General features: G+C 44.4%; 1 protein-coding gene across 1 annotated transcript in view; it reads left to right on the top strand.

Moving 5' to 3' along the window:
* EXO1 (exonuclease 1) overlaps positions 1 to 14,159 on the top strand; it is a 50,433-nt gene that overhangs the window by 7,903 nt on the left and 28,371 nt on the right. The window contains exons 3-5 of the mRNA XM_089652725.1: positions 2,564 to 2,683; positions 8,721 to 8,844; positions 12,136 to 12,273. Coding sequence (XP_089508851.1) covers positions 2,564 to 2,683; positions 8,721 to 8,844; positions 12,136 to 12,273 — 382 coding nt within the window. The remainder of the gene's footprint in view (positions 1 to 2,563; positions 2,684 to 8,720; positions 8,845 to 12,135; positions 12,274 to 14,159) is intronic.

Below are 14,159 nucleotides of genomic sequence, written 5' to 3'. Positions count from 1 at the left end.
CTCTTCTTCTTCATCCTCATCCTCTTCTTCTTCATCCTCATCCTCTTCTTCTTCATCCTCATCCTCTTCTTCTTCTTCTTTTTCATCCTCATCCTCTTCTTCATCCTCTTCTTCATCATCCTCATCTTCTTCATCATCTTCTTCTTCTTCATCCTCATCTTCTTCTTCTTCTTCATCCTCATCTTCTTCTTCATCCTCATCCTCATCTTCTTCTTCATCCTCATCCTCATCCTCTTCATCCTCATCCTCTTCTTCTTCTTCGTCATCCTCATCCTCTTCTTCGTCATCATCCTCCTCTTCTTCTTCTTCATCCTCATCCTCTTCTTCATCCTCTTCTTCATCCTCTTCTTCATCCTCTTCTTCATCCTCTTCTTCATCCTCTTCTTCATCCTCTTCCTCTTCTTCATCCTCATCCTCATCCTCTTCTTCTTCTTCTTCCTCATCCTCTTCTTCTTCTTCTTCCTCATCCTCTTCTTCTTCCTCTTCTTCATCCTCACCCTCTTCTTCTTCATCCTCACCCTCTTCTTCTTCATCCTCACCCTCTTCTTCTTCATCCTCACCCTCTTCTTCTTCATCCTCACCCTCTTCTTCTTCATCCTCACCCTCTTCTTCTTCATCCTCACCCTCTTCTTCTTCATCCTCACCCTCTTCTTCTTCATCCTCACCCTCTTCTTCTTCATCCTCTTCTTCATCCTCTTCCTCTTCTTCTTTTTCTTCTTTTTGTCTTCCTCTTGCAGGTCACTGCCCATGCGCAGATTTTTTATCGGTAAAAAATCGGCCGATTCGCCCACTAATTGCCGCGAAAATCGGCCGATCGGCAAAATCGGCCGATTTTTTTTACAACTTTACCGGAAAAAAAAACGGCCAAAATACCGAAAATCGGCCGACCAAATCGCCCACTAACGATCCGAAAATCGGCCGATTTTATTTTCGGCCGAAAAATCGGCCGATTTTCGACCCATCTATGGCCTGCATTAGGATCACTTTAACTTCTTACCCTCCTGAGGATTTACCCCCCCCCCCTTCCCGATCAGGCCATTTTTTGCGTTACGGCGCTGTTACTTTAACTGACAATTGCGCGGTCATGCACCGCTGCAGCCAAATGAAATTTGTCTTTTTTTTTTTTTTCCCACAAATTGAGCTTTCTTTCGGTGGTATTTGATCACCTGTGTGGGTTTTTTTTTTTTTTTTGCGCTATTAGAAAAAAGTCAATTTTAAGAAAAAAACAATATTTTGGACATTTTGCTATTAAGTCCAGTAAAAAAACAAAAACAAATTTCGTCATAAATTTAGGCCAAACTGTATTCTATTCCATGTCTGCTAAAATAAATCCCAATACGTGTAAATTAATTGGTTTACGTGAAAGTTATAGCGTCTACAAATGGTGGTATAGATACTGGAATTTTTTTCTACTAGTAATGGTGGCTATCGGTGACTTTTAGCAGGACTGCGGCGGGCATTGTGACACTGGGAGGGAAACTAACTTTGTGTCACTGACATCCCCAGTGACACCAATACAGTGATCAGTGCTAAAAAAAAAAAAGCACTGACACTGTACTAATGGCACTGGGCAAGAAGGGGTTAACAGGAGAGGTGATCAAAGGGTTAACTATATGTAGGGAGTGTTTTACTAGGGGGTGGTGTGTTGGTGCTTCACTGTAAGCACACTGCTCGGGATGGCTGTGCACAGCCATCCCGAGCAGTGTGCCTGAGCTGACTGGGAGGAAAACTGTAAACAAACAGTCTTCCTCCATGTCGGAGATGCTCGGTAATCGGGTGCCAGCGGGTAATTACCAGTCTTGCCTGATCCTGCTCTCCCCTCCACTCCAACAGTGAACTGTCCCTCTATGTCCTCACATCCAATGCAGAGTTGTCAGAGAAACTTAGAGCTCTGGGTTTACACTTACTTTGCTGTTTGCTTGTGGATCACCCTTCAGACAGCGTTAGACAGGCAGCGAGGAGCTGCTGCATCAATTATATCTGTTTTAACCCCCAGCAGGCGACTGCATGGTTCGTGAGGTGGTTGCAGTACGGCCTCATTCACTGCAATAGGTTGCACTCAGTGGGTGCGTGTTGCCAAGTGCTACAGGTGTTGTAATTCCTGCAATGATGCAAAGTGCCACAGCATGTATACACCCTTAGCTGCTTCCTCAGTAGCAAAAGGGATGTGGTTTAGGGGGCGTTAAAAATGTGGCTCAACTGTGGGGTTTTACTGTTCAGGTGCTGGTAAAGAGGCAGAGTAGTCCTGTGTATGTTCTGAGTCTGCACTTGGTGTAGACTCAGAATTTAGGAACAAGCGTAAAAATGCTGAGGAATATTCCCTCCCGTCTCCTTCCTCACAATCCCCAGCACACCCCAGATCTGCTGCTGTTGGCATTCATTTGCTTGCCTGTATTAGAGAACTGAGAGTTGGAAAGCCTGCTGTTAATTTTCCTTTCCTAGAGGTTTTCTTTTCCCTTTTTTTCCTTTTTTTTTTTTTTTTTTTTTTTTTCTTGCCTGCAATGTTTTTGAAATATTCTGCATCTAATGTTTATTACAATCAGTGATGCCGCTTTTGTTGCAGGTATGTGTCCTATTGCATGAAGTTTGTACACATGCTTTTGTCACACGGTGTCAAACCCATACTGGTGTTTGATGGATGCACTTTACCTTCGAAGAAAGATGTGGAAAGAGCAAGAAGAGAGTGAGTCATTCATGAAATTGTCAACAAAGTATTCATATTTTTTACTATTTTTTTTTTTATACAATTATCCTATTTAGCTCTTTACAATGTAACTTTTTGTATCAGAGTGCTTTTACACTATGCATAACATTGTCAATTGGTTGTCCTCTTTTGTGGGGGGTTTTTTTTTACATTAAAGTGGAAAGATCATTTACCCCCGATTCACTCATGTCCTGCTGGAAACACAGCAATCCCTGCCTGTTTCCCTTATTATTTATTAATATTATACAGGATTTATATGGCGCCAACAGTTTGCTCAGCGCTTTACAAAATAACAGGAGACAATACAGTTCAATACAAGAGGGTTAGGAGGGCCCTGATCCTTGGAGCTTACAATCTAAGAGATTGCATTGCAATCGTGTGTGCAAACTTATGCGGATGTCAGTACACCCCAAACTGATCACAGACGATGTGCGGTTTGCCTGCACTGGATCGCACAGTACGAAACAACCATGCAATCCGATTTCAGTGCGCCTCCAAAAAAGGTGCCTGCACGTCTTTGGTGCCATGTGGTGTGATTTGAGCCCATTAAAAATGAACCGGGCTCAAAATGCACCGTACTGAATCGTATGTGAATTGCACAGGAATGCCACAGCTCTGAGTGATCTTTTCTTATTCTGAATGAAGCAAATGGTACTTTTCACTCATTCATAATAGCAGGGGTGTATTTACCACAAGGCATTTGCCTAGGGTGGCATTTTTTATGGGGGCAGCACTGCCCTCTGGAAGAAGGGACATATGCAGTGTGGGGACCAGGTGGGATCTAAGAGAGGCTGCTTGATGGTGTATGCAGAGCCCCACTGTCATTCCTGGGGATGTCCAGAGCTGTAAAGGTGACTGTCTTTCTATCTATCAGCACAAAACCTAAATACACCACTGCATAATAGTGACGGCTCATTCAGAGCTGTGACTTTGTCAGCGGCTTCTACACACGCGCACACAGCCCAACAGATAAATCGCATAGCTCTGTTGGCGCCTCCCAACTTTTTTTTTGTTTTTTTTGTTTTTTTGAATGATCAACTGCGCTGGGACCAGTTCCCTGTATCACGGAGCTTGACAGTGCTGATCAGTCATAAATTTTATATCATATTGTGTATGGCATTGGTAGTCTCCAGAGCTTCCCCTGCTACCAAAGACCAGCACTGCTCATTTACAAGTCTGTATCCTTCTAGCAGTGTTTTTGGATGGGGATGGACCTGCCCGACCACACTGCTGAGGAACTAAGGCTCCGTTAAACTTGTGTGACTTGGCGTGCGACTAGAGCGAGATTTTATATATATATATATATATATGTATATGTGAGGGAAATGCATATTTGATCCCCTGCTGATTTTAAATGTTTGCCCACTCACAAAGAAATGATCAGTCTAAAAATTGAATGTTCGGTGTATTATAATAGCAATAAAAATTCAAATTAAATACATGTCTATCATTCAACAGGATTTCTGGCTACCAGGTGTCTTTCATACAGGTTAGAAACTTGAGATTAGAGTCAGTCTCTTAAAGAGAGTGCTGCTAATCTCATTTTGCTACCTGTATAAAAGACACCTGTCCACAGGAGCAATCAAACCATCAGATTCCAAACTCTCCACCATGGCAAAGAGCTGTCCAAGGATGTCAGGGACAAGATAGTACACCTACACAAGGCTGGACTGGGCTACCAAACTATCGTCAAGCAGCTTGGTGAGAAGGTGACAACAGTTGATGCAATCATTCACAAATGGAAGAAACACAAAACAACTGTCAGTCTCCCTAGGTCTGGTGCACCATGCAAGATCTCACCTTGTGGAGTGTCAATGATCATGAGAACAGTGAGGAATCATCCCAAAACTACATGTGAGGATCTTGTCAATGATCTCCAGGCAGCTGGAACCACAGTCACCAAGAAAACAATTGGTAACACACTACGTTGACATGGATTGAAATCCTGCAGTGCCCGCAAGGTCCCTCTGCTCAAGAAAGCACATGTCCAGGCCCGTCTTAAGTTTGCCACTGAACATCTGAATGATGCAGAGGAGGACTGGTGGGAAGTGTTGTGGCCAGATGAGACCAAAATCGAGCTCTTTGGCATCAACTCCAACCTATCCTTCCAGCCCCAATTCCAATCTTTAACAAACTCATGCAGACTCCACCTCCGCAACATCGCCAAAATCCGCACGTTCCTAACCCCAGAAACCACTAAACAGCTCATCCACTCCCTCATCATATCACGACTCGACTACTGCAACTCCCTCCTCACTGGCCTGCCTCGCCGCTGGCTATCCCCGCTTCAGTCCATCCTGAATACGCTGCCAGACTCATTCACCTTTCCAGCCGCTCCGTTTCCACCACCCCCCTCTGCCAATCCCTCCACTGGCTTCCGATTGCACAACGGATCAAATTCAAAATCCTAACACTGACGTACAAAGCCGTCCACCATACTGCCCCGAACTACATCACTGACCTAATATCAAAGTACCGCCCAGCACGCACACTCCGCTCCTCACAAGACCTCCTTCTCTCTAGTTCCCTGGTCTTCTCCTCCCATGCCCGCCTCCAGGACTTCTCCAGGGTGTCACCCATCCTCTGGAACTCCCTGCCCCAACCCATGAGATTATCACCTACTCTCCTCTCCTTTAGGCGCACCCTGAAAACCTATCTCTTCAGGGAAGCCTACCCCACCCCCTGCTAACTTGCCGACCTTCTCCACTCTTCCTACCACTCCATCCCCCACAGCTATCTCCTCCTGTACCACCATCCCCTCCCTCCTAGATTGTAAGCTCGAAAGAGCAGGGCCCTCAATCCCCTCATGTTTTGCATTGGTATTGTTCTGTCACATGTTCTGTCCCCCTTTGTAATGTACAGCGCTGAGCGAACTATTGGCACTTTATAAATACTGTATAATAATAATAATAACTCAACTTGCCATGTTTGGAGGAGGAGGAATGCTGCCTGTGACCCCAAGAACACCATCCCAACTGTCAAACATGGTGGTGGAAACATTCTGCTTTGGGGGTGTTTTTCTGCTAAGGGGACAGGACAACTGCACCGCATCAAAAGGACGATGGACGGGGCAATGTACCGTCAAATCTTGGGTGAGAACCTTCTTCCCTCAGCCAGGGCATTGAAAATGGGTCATGGATGGGTGTTCCAGCATGACAATGACCCAAAACACACGGCCAAAGCAACAAAGGAGTGGCTCAAGAAGAAGCACATTAAGGTCCTGGAGTGGCCTAGCCAGTCTCCAGACCTTAATCTGATTGAAAATCTGTGAAGGGAGCTGAAAGTTCGAGTTGCCAAACGTCAGCCACCAAACCTTAATGACTTGGAGAGGATCTGCCAAGAGGAGTGGGCCAAAATCCTTCCTGAGATGTGTGCAAACCTGGGGGCCAACTCCAGGAAACGTCTGACCTCTGTGATTGCCAACAAGGGATTTGCCACCAAGTGCTAAGTCATGTTTTGTGAAGGGGATCAAATACTTATTTCCCTCCTGAACATGCAAATCAGTGCATCATTTGTTAGACATGCATTTCTGCTGAATTTTTTGTAGCTATTCTGTCTCTGTGTTTCAATACACCTACCATTCAATTTTTAGACCGATCATTTCTTTGTGAGTGGGCAAATATTCAAAATCAGCAGGGGATCAAATACTTATTTCCTTCCCTGCATATACCATGTTATTTGCAAAATGTTATAACAGAAACAAAATTGTGTTTTTGTTTTTTTTTTTGGTTTTTTTTTCTTAAAAGTTTATTTTTTTTTTGTTTAGCAAAAAATAAAAAAAGAGCTCTATTTTTGTTAAAAAAAAAAAAAGTTTTTATTGGTACCGTGTTGCATGACCGCACAATTGTCATTCGAAGGGCGACAACACTGAAAGTTGAATATTGGCCTGGGTAGGAAGGGGTTTGACTACTGCAACTCCCTCCTCACCGGCCTACCCCAGTGCAGGCTCTCCCCGCTTCAGACCATCCTCAACTCAGCGGCTAGACCAGCAATGGGCAAACTACGGCCCGCGGGCCGTATACGGCCCGGCGGACCTTTTAATCCGGCCCGCGGAGCTAGGCTCCCGCAAGGCCAGTGGTCGGCAAGCCGCGGCTCTTTACAAATTTAGATGCGGCTCTCCTGTGTGCCGGGCGCCCGCTCCCCTCCCTCCTCTCCCCCCTCTCCCTCCTCTCCCCTCCCTCCTCTCCTCCTCTCCCCTCCTCTCGGACGTCAGGACTCTGCAGCTGTCAGGATGTAGGCGGGGCAGCCAGGATGTAGGCGGGGCAGCGTGACGAACTCCTCTCACAGTCCTCCCTGAAGACCAGAACGGCGCGGGAATACGAGAGGAACGCGCGGACCAAAGGTAAGTGAATTGACACGGGGGGGACTTACTATATGGGGGATGAATTACTATATGGGGGACTTACTATATGGGGGATGAATTACTATATGGAGGACTTACTATATGGGGGATGAATTACTATATGGGGGACTTACTATATGGGGAATGAATTACTATATGGGGGACTTACTATATGGGGAATGAATTACTATATGGAGGACTTACTATATGGGGAATGAATTACTATATGGAGGACTTACTATATGGGGGACTTACTATATGGGGAATGAATTACTATATGGGGGACTTACTATATGGGGAATGAATTACTATATGGAGGACTTACTATATGGGGAATGAATTACTATATGGGGGACTTACTATATGGGGAATGAATTACTATATGGGGGACTTACTATATGGGGAATGAATTACTATATGGAGGACTTACTATATGGGGAATGAATTACTATATGGAGGACTTACTATATGGGGAATGAATTACTATATGGAGGACTTACTATATGGGGGATGAATTACTATATGGGGGATGAATTACTATGTGGGGGATGAATTACTATGTGGGGGATGAATTACTATGTGGGGGATGAATTACTATGTGGGGGATGAATTACTATGGGGGATGAATTACTATATGGGGGATGAATTACTATGGGGGATGAATTACTATAGGGGGGATGAATTACTATGGGGGACGAATTACTATATGGGGGACGAATTACTATATGGGGGACGAATTACTATATGGGGGATGAATTACTATGGGGGATGAATTACTATATGGGGGATGAATTACTATATGGGGGATGAATTACTATATGGGGGATGAATTACTATGGGGGATTAATTACTATGCTTACTATGGGGGAATATTACTATACTTACTATGGATGACACATACACATCATTCATCTACTCTTGGTCCGGCCCCCGGGTCCAATATATGAACCCATTGCGGCCCTCAAGTCAAAAAGTTTGCCCACCCCTGGGCTAGACTCATCCACCTCACCACCCGCTCCACCTCTGCCACCCCCCTCTGCTTCTCCCTCCACTGGCTCCCTATCGCCCAACGCATCAAATTCAAACTACTCACTCTGACCTACAAAGCCATTCACAACACTGCCCCTAACTACCTCACCAACCTGATTCCCAAGTACCACCCTACCCGTACCCTTCGCTCTTCACAGGACCTCCTTCTATCTTGCTCCCTGGTCTCCTCCTCACACGCACGTCTGCAAGACTTCTCCAGGTCCTCCCCCATCCTCTGGAACTCACTACCCCAATCCATCAGACTGTCACCTTCAGGCGCTCCCTGAAAACCCACCTCTTCAGGGAAGCCTACCCCACCCTCACCTAACTGCTGCTCTCCTTCATTCCTCCTACCACTCCATCCCCCACAGCCACTTCCTCCTGTACCACTACCCCCTCCCTCCTAGATTGTAAGCTCGAAAGAGTAGGGCCCTCTTACCCCTCGTGTGCTGTTTGTAGTTGCTGTAATGTTTCATGTATTGTCCCCCCCCTCTATTGTACAGCGCTGAGCAAACCCTTTGGCGCTATATAAACTCAATGTAATGTAATGTAATGTAATGAAGGGGGTAAAAGTGCCCAGTATTGAAGAGGTTAAGGTTTGGTTTGTGTTGGTGATACAGTAAAATAATCGTTGTGTTTTTGCAGGAAGCGGCAGACGAATTTACAGAAGGGAAAGCAGCTGCTGAGAGAAGGCAAGCTGTCCGAAGCCAGAGACTGCTTTTCACGCTCGGTTAATATCACCTCTCAAATGGCTCATCAAGTCATCAAAGTAAGTCTAGTGAGTCAAAGCTGAAAAGGGTGCATCAGACTCTTCTCACCTGCCAGGAGAACGATGTTCTTTTTCACTCCTAAGATCAGTCATTACATTTGTCTGTGCTCATAGCATGCCTATTACAGAGCTAAAGCAGTCCCAAATCTTGTTGTATTTGTGCATTCCTATAAAAATAGTCAACGCGGAAACAAATTGAAGCTGAGCACCACAAACCAAAAATATTTCAAAAAGAATTAAATCGCATTCATAGCAAACTCCTCGATCCATGTCTCCATGCTTTATTTTGTCGACAAATCACTTTGAAAAACACCCCCCAGCATTTCTAGCTGCGGTCATCTTGAGTAAGGGCAGATGATTCATGTAGCATTTACTTCCTGAAATCATCTGCCCTTAGCTCAGGCATGCAGACAGGAAGGTGTGTTTAGCTGAGAAGACCCCCCTCCTCCAGAAGAGAAAAAAAATGCCTGTGAAGACTCTTCAGATGTACGACATCCTGGTCAGAAATCGGGAAGCAACCAGGGGCGGACTGACCATTTGGAAACTAGGGCACTGCCCGAGGGCCCGGGGTCAGTAGGGGGCCCCATGAGATGCCCCTGGTACCTTTTTCATAGGCTTTTTTGAGTTTGGGCAAGGACACAGGGGCCCCATGAGTTGTCAGTCCGCCCCTGGAAGCAACTGAAGAAATGCGTAACAAAAAAAATAAAAAGTTTAATACAAGTAATTATAACATGCCTTCCTATCTATTTACTAAGGCTAGCTGCATGAGGATTAAAAATAGTTAGACATGAAATGTGAACAAAGCATATCCCTCTATAGTGTGTAATTGTCTCACTCCACAGCACTAAGTGTCATTTCTGTCTGCTGCCTCTTTCCTCTGCTATCAGCATGAGTGACTTCTGACAAGTTGTCCTGACACCAACAGAAATGACAGGATGGAGAGCTCCAGCACACAACCTGTGACTGACCGCCTCAGCCCTGTTCCTGTGTGATGTGTGCAGGGGGGTTGTGTCCTTTCCCTCCAAATCCCTCTCACAGCTCTCCTCACTGAGCTCTGCAGTGTGCAATGTCATCTCTGCGCCCCTTTTTTTTTTTTTTTTCTGATTTCCCTGACAACCTTTATAAATGCAGCACTTTAAGGCTTACACTAGCAAAAAGTGTCATCCTATGTGTCCATGCACACTATTGTAGGCTAGAAGAATTTTCAAGCTTCAGCTTCTAGGAGCAGAACCCCCCCCCCCTTTTTTTTTTTTTTTTTTTGCCTTTTTTTTTTTGCATTTTTGGGAGTGACTTGTCCGCAGAAAAAAAGAGCTAAACGCTCCTAACAGCTTTTTATGTTTTTATTTTTTTTATTTCCCTACATGTACTGTAAAAATGCAAATGCTACTAAAACGCACAATTACCCGGCATGTTTCGAGTTTACAAAAACACTAGTGTGCATGGAGCCTGGATGGATGTAGAGAAGAGAAGACTGCGGATAGACTGGTACAACTTAACCTCTTCCTGTCCAGCCCATGTAGATGAACGGCCAGACGGGAGTGCTGCTGATGCGGGTGGATGTTTCTAAACATCTCTCCACCCCCCAGCGGAACACCGATCACTCTACAGGACCTCTGTGTGAGGTCCCAATTCATGTGATCACTGATTGGCCAATCAGTGATCACATGAAAAGTAGTAAGCAAGCTATCACTTCCTGACATCATTGCTTACTACGTGTGAAATCTGTGAATGATCACAGAGGTCACATGGTATAAGGCTATTCACGACAGCCTTGTACCATGTGAAAAGCTGTGACCAATCACAGCTCACACAGTATTTCTCAATGGCTGCAGGAATGCAGCAAGAGAGAAGGAGAAATGATTGCTTTTACAGCCTTTATGGGTGTAAAAGTAACTAGTGTAAAAAAAAAAAAAAAGAAAAACTCATGATCACCCCCTACAAGTTCTATGGTGACACGACACTGTACTGCTAGGGTGACAGTATGTTAAAGAAAATAAAAAAAAAATTAATATAAAAAAAACATAATTTTTGAAAAATTATAATTTTTGGTTAAACTAGTTTTAGTTTTTTTTTTTTTTTTTACGAAATAGATGAATACATTTTGGTAAAGATTTATGAAGAAAGATTATTATTTATTTGCAAAATGTTATAAGAAAAACACTTTCAAATTTTTGGGACTTTCATTTATATATCAAACAAAAATCTCAGTGGTGAATAAATACCACCAAAAATAAAGTTTTATCTGTGTAAAAAAAAAAAAAAAAAAATGCTAAAAAATTCATATGGGTACAGTGTTGCATGACCGTGCAATTGTCATTCAAAGTGTGACAGCACTGAAAGCTGAAAATTGGCCTGGACAGGAAGGGGGTGAAAGTGTCCGGACTTGAAGTAATTAATAGGAGGATTTGTTTCATCTCTGTGTATGTCTAGTCTCTTCACTGGGTATATGGAAGGGGTTGCACCCGCTTTAATGGTGTTTGAGAGAACTTTGTCTCTTACCTATAGTTAACATAAGTATGTGAATCTGTATTGGTGGTGTTCTTGTCATAACTTGCACAGCACCCTCATTGAGCGAGATGTGGGCCAGTCTCTGATGGATGCAGAGTGTGCTGCTGTGCTTTGTGCAACCAGCAAACTAGTGGGCACCACCATTGTGTTCTCTTACTGTTAACCAAAAAATGGTGTCTGTCTGGCTGTACTGCCTGTACAGACAAATGCTTTTGGAGATGAGTTGGGCAGCACAGTGGCTAAATGGTTATCACTTCCGCCTGGCAGTACTAGGGTCGTTGGTTCGAATCCCAAACACGGCAACACCTGCCTGGAGTTTGCATGTTCTCCCTGTGCCTGCGTGGGTTTCCTCCGGGTACTCAGGTTTCCTTCCACACTCCAAAGACATGCTGGTAGGTGAATTGGCTCCTGTCTAAATTGTCCCTAGTATGTGTATGTATGAATGTGAGTTAGGGACCTTAGATTGTACGCCCCTTGAGGGTTAGGGACTGATGTGAATGTACAATATATATGTAAAGTGCTGTGCAAATTGATGGCGCTATATAAGTATCTGAAATAAATAATGAGTTTATTTGCGGTGTGTATTTCAACTGTGCAGTAAGCAGTGTGCCGGGAGTGGTGTGTTTGTGTTTTTTTTGTTTTTTTGTGTTTTTTCTTCCTTAATTCCCCTAAATTTTGACTTTTTCATTTTTACCCCCTTTGGTATAGGAAAGTCTCTGTACTTAGCAGCTTGATTTGATCCTCCATTGCAGTGTCTTTATCCCCATCTCTGCTCTGTTACAGGCTGCACGTTCTGAAGGCGTGGACTGTATCGTTGCCCCATATGAGGCGGATTCTCAGCTGGCGTACTTGAACAAAAATGGTTTTGCCCAGGCAATCATTACAGAAGACTCCGACCTTCTTGCTTTTGGTTGTAAGAAAGTAAGAAGTTATTTTGTTTTAAAGCAGTATTAACCCTAGAAGCAAACTTTTTATTATATTGCAGCTCACAAGTTCTTTTAGATGTGATGGCTGCATTAGTTTTATTTTTTTGGGCTTTCTTTCTTCAATTTTCATATGGTGAGTCTGTTTTTCAACACAACAAGCTGTCCTGCAGATGTGGCAGTTAGTGTTGAGAAAAGCCATTTACCACTGAAGGGTGCTTACAATGATCAGCTTTTTTTTTTTTTTTTTTAATGTAAAACCTTTATCCCAAAAGGAAAACTGTTTGCTGCAACTGATTATACAGTATTAGCTGGAGTTCAGCTTCAGTTTGTTGGTTACATAGTTAGTCTGGTTGAAAAAAGACAAAAGTCCATCCAGTTCAACCATTAAAAAAAAAAAAGTGTTCATTCCAGACCCACAGTTAGTGTATTTAAATCGGCTAGTCCAGGGGTGGGCAAACTGCGGCTCTCCAGCTGTGGCAGGACTACAAGTTCCATCACACCTCTGCAAGTCATACCTGTAACTGTCAGTTTTGTAATGTTGTAATGCCTCATGGAAAATTTAGTTCCACAACAGCTGGAGAGCTGCAGTTTGCCCACCTCTGGGCTAGTCCATCTAACACTCTCCTCCCCCTAGACCAGGGGTCTGCAACCTTTAAGACATAAAGAGCCACTTGGACCCGTTTCCGAGAGGGAAAGAGACTGGGAGCCGCAAAACCATTGCAACATTTAAAACAAATCCGACACTGCATATATTGCAAAAAACGCTCTGGTCATGAAGGGGGTTTAAGGGCCCAGTAAGCAAAGGGTTAATCAGGGCCACAGTGTATCGTCATAATCACAATCATAGCCTTAGGTCAGTGGTGGGCAACCTTTTTTTTCGACTGAGCCAAATCTCGCCAAAACCACGATTGAAATTTATTTTGAGAGAAACATTTTTAAAACTGAAAATACATCCCCCATATAGTAATTCATCCCCCATATAGTAATTCATCCCCCATATAGTAATTCATCCCCCATATAGTAATTCATCCCCCCTATAGTAATTCATTCCCCCTATAGTAATTCATTCCCCCATATAGTAATTCATTCCCCCATATAGTAATTCATCCCCCCTGTAGTAATTCATCCCCCCTGTAGTAATTCATCCCCCCTATAGTAATTCATTCCCCATATTGTGTGAATTCACTTACCTTTGCTCCGCGCGTTCCTCTCGCTGGGTTCCCGCGCCGTTCTGGTCTTCAGGGCGGACTGTGAGAGGAGAGGAGTTCGTCACGCTGCCTCGCCTACATCCGGGCTGCCCCGCCTACATCCTGACAGCCAATGTTTGCCAGCGGGCGCCCGGCACACAGAAGATCTGCATTAAAAGAGCCGCGGCTTGCCGACCCTATTGCCTGTCGCCTGGTGGGCAGTGTGCTCCGGAGCCGCAGGAAAGGTGAAAAAGAGCCGCGGGTTGCCGACACCCGCCCTAGACTGATCATCCTGCTGTCCAAAGGTGCCCCCTGTGCTCCTTCCAGAGTGGGGACACTCTAATACTGGAGTTGTGCTACTGGCCAGATCACCAGGTGAAAACGGAGAGGGAAAAGAAGCCGAAAAAAACAAATGCAGCCATGTTGGTGTTTTATCTTTCACTTGGATGTTATAAGTTGCACAGAGTCCCCTCCCTCCTAGATTGTAAGCTCCAAGGAGCAGGGCCCTCGAACCCCTCGTGTATTGAATCGTATTGTTACTGTATTGTCTCCCATTATAATGTACAGCGCTGAGCAAACTATTGGCGCTATATACATCCTGTATAATAACTAGAAAAGCTACAAATTCTGGGGAAATTGTGTGAAGTGTTCTTGCCTCCACCAGTAGTCTACAACTGGAGTGGGCGGAGTAACT

This window comes from Staurois parvus, unplaced genomic scaffold (assembly GCF_062004578.1).
Source record: "Staurois parvus isolate SC_StPar_1 unplaced genomic scaffold, SC_StPar_1.0 ptg000691l, whole genome shotgun sequence".
Lineage (NCBI taxonomy): Eukaryota > Metazoa > Chordata > Amphibia > Anura > Ranidae > Staurois > Staurois parvus.
Note: the sequence above shows the minus strand (reverse complement) of the source record. Positions and strands in the feature narration are given on the sequence as shown.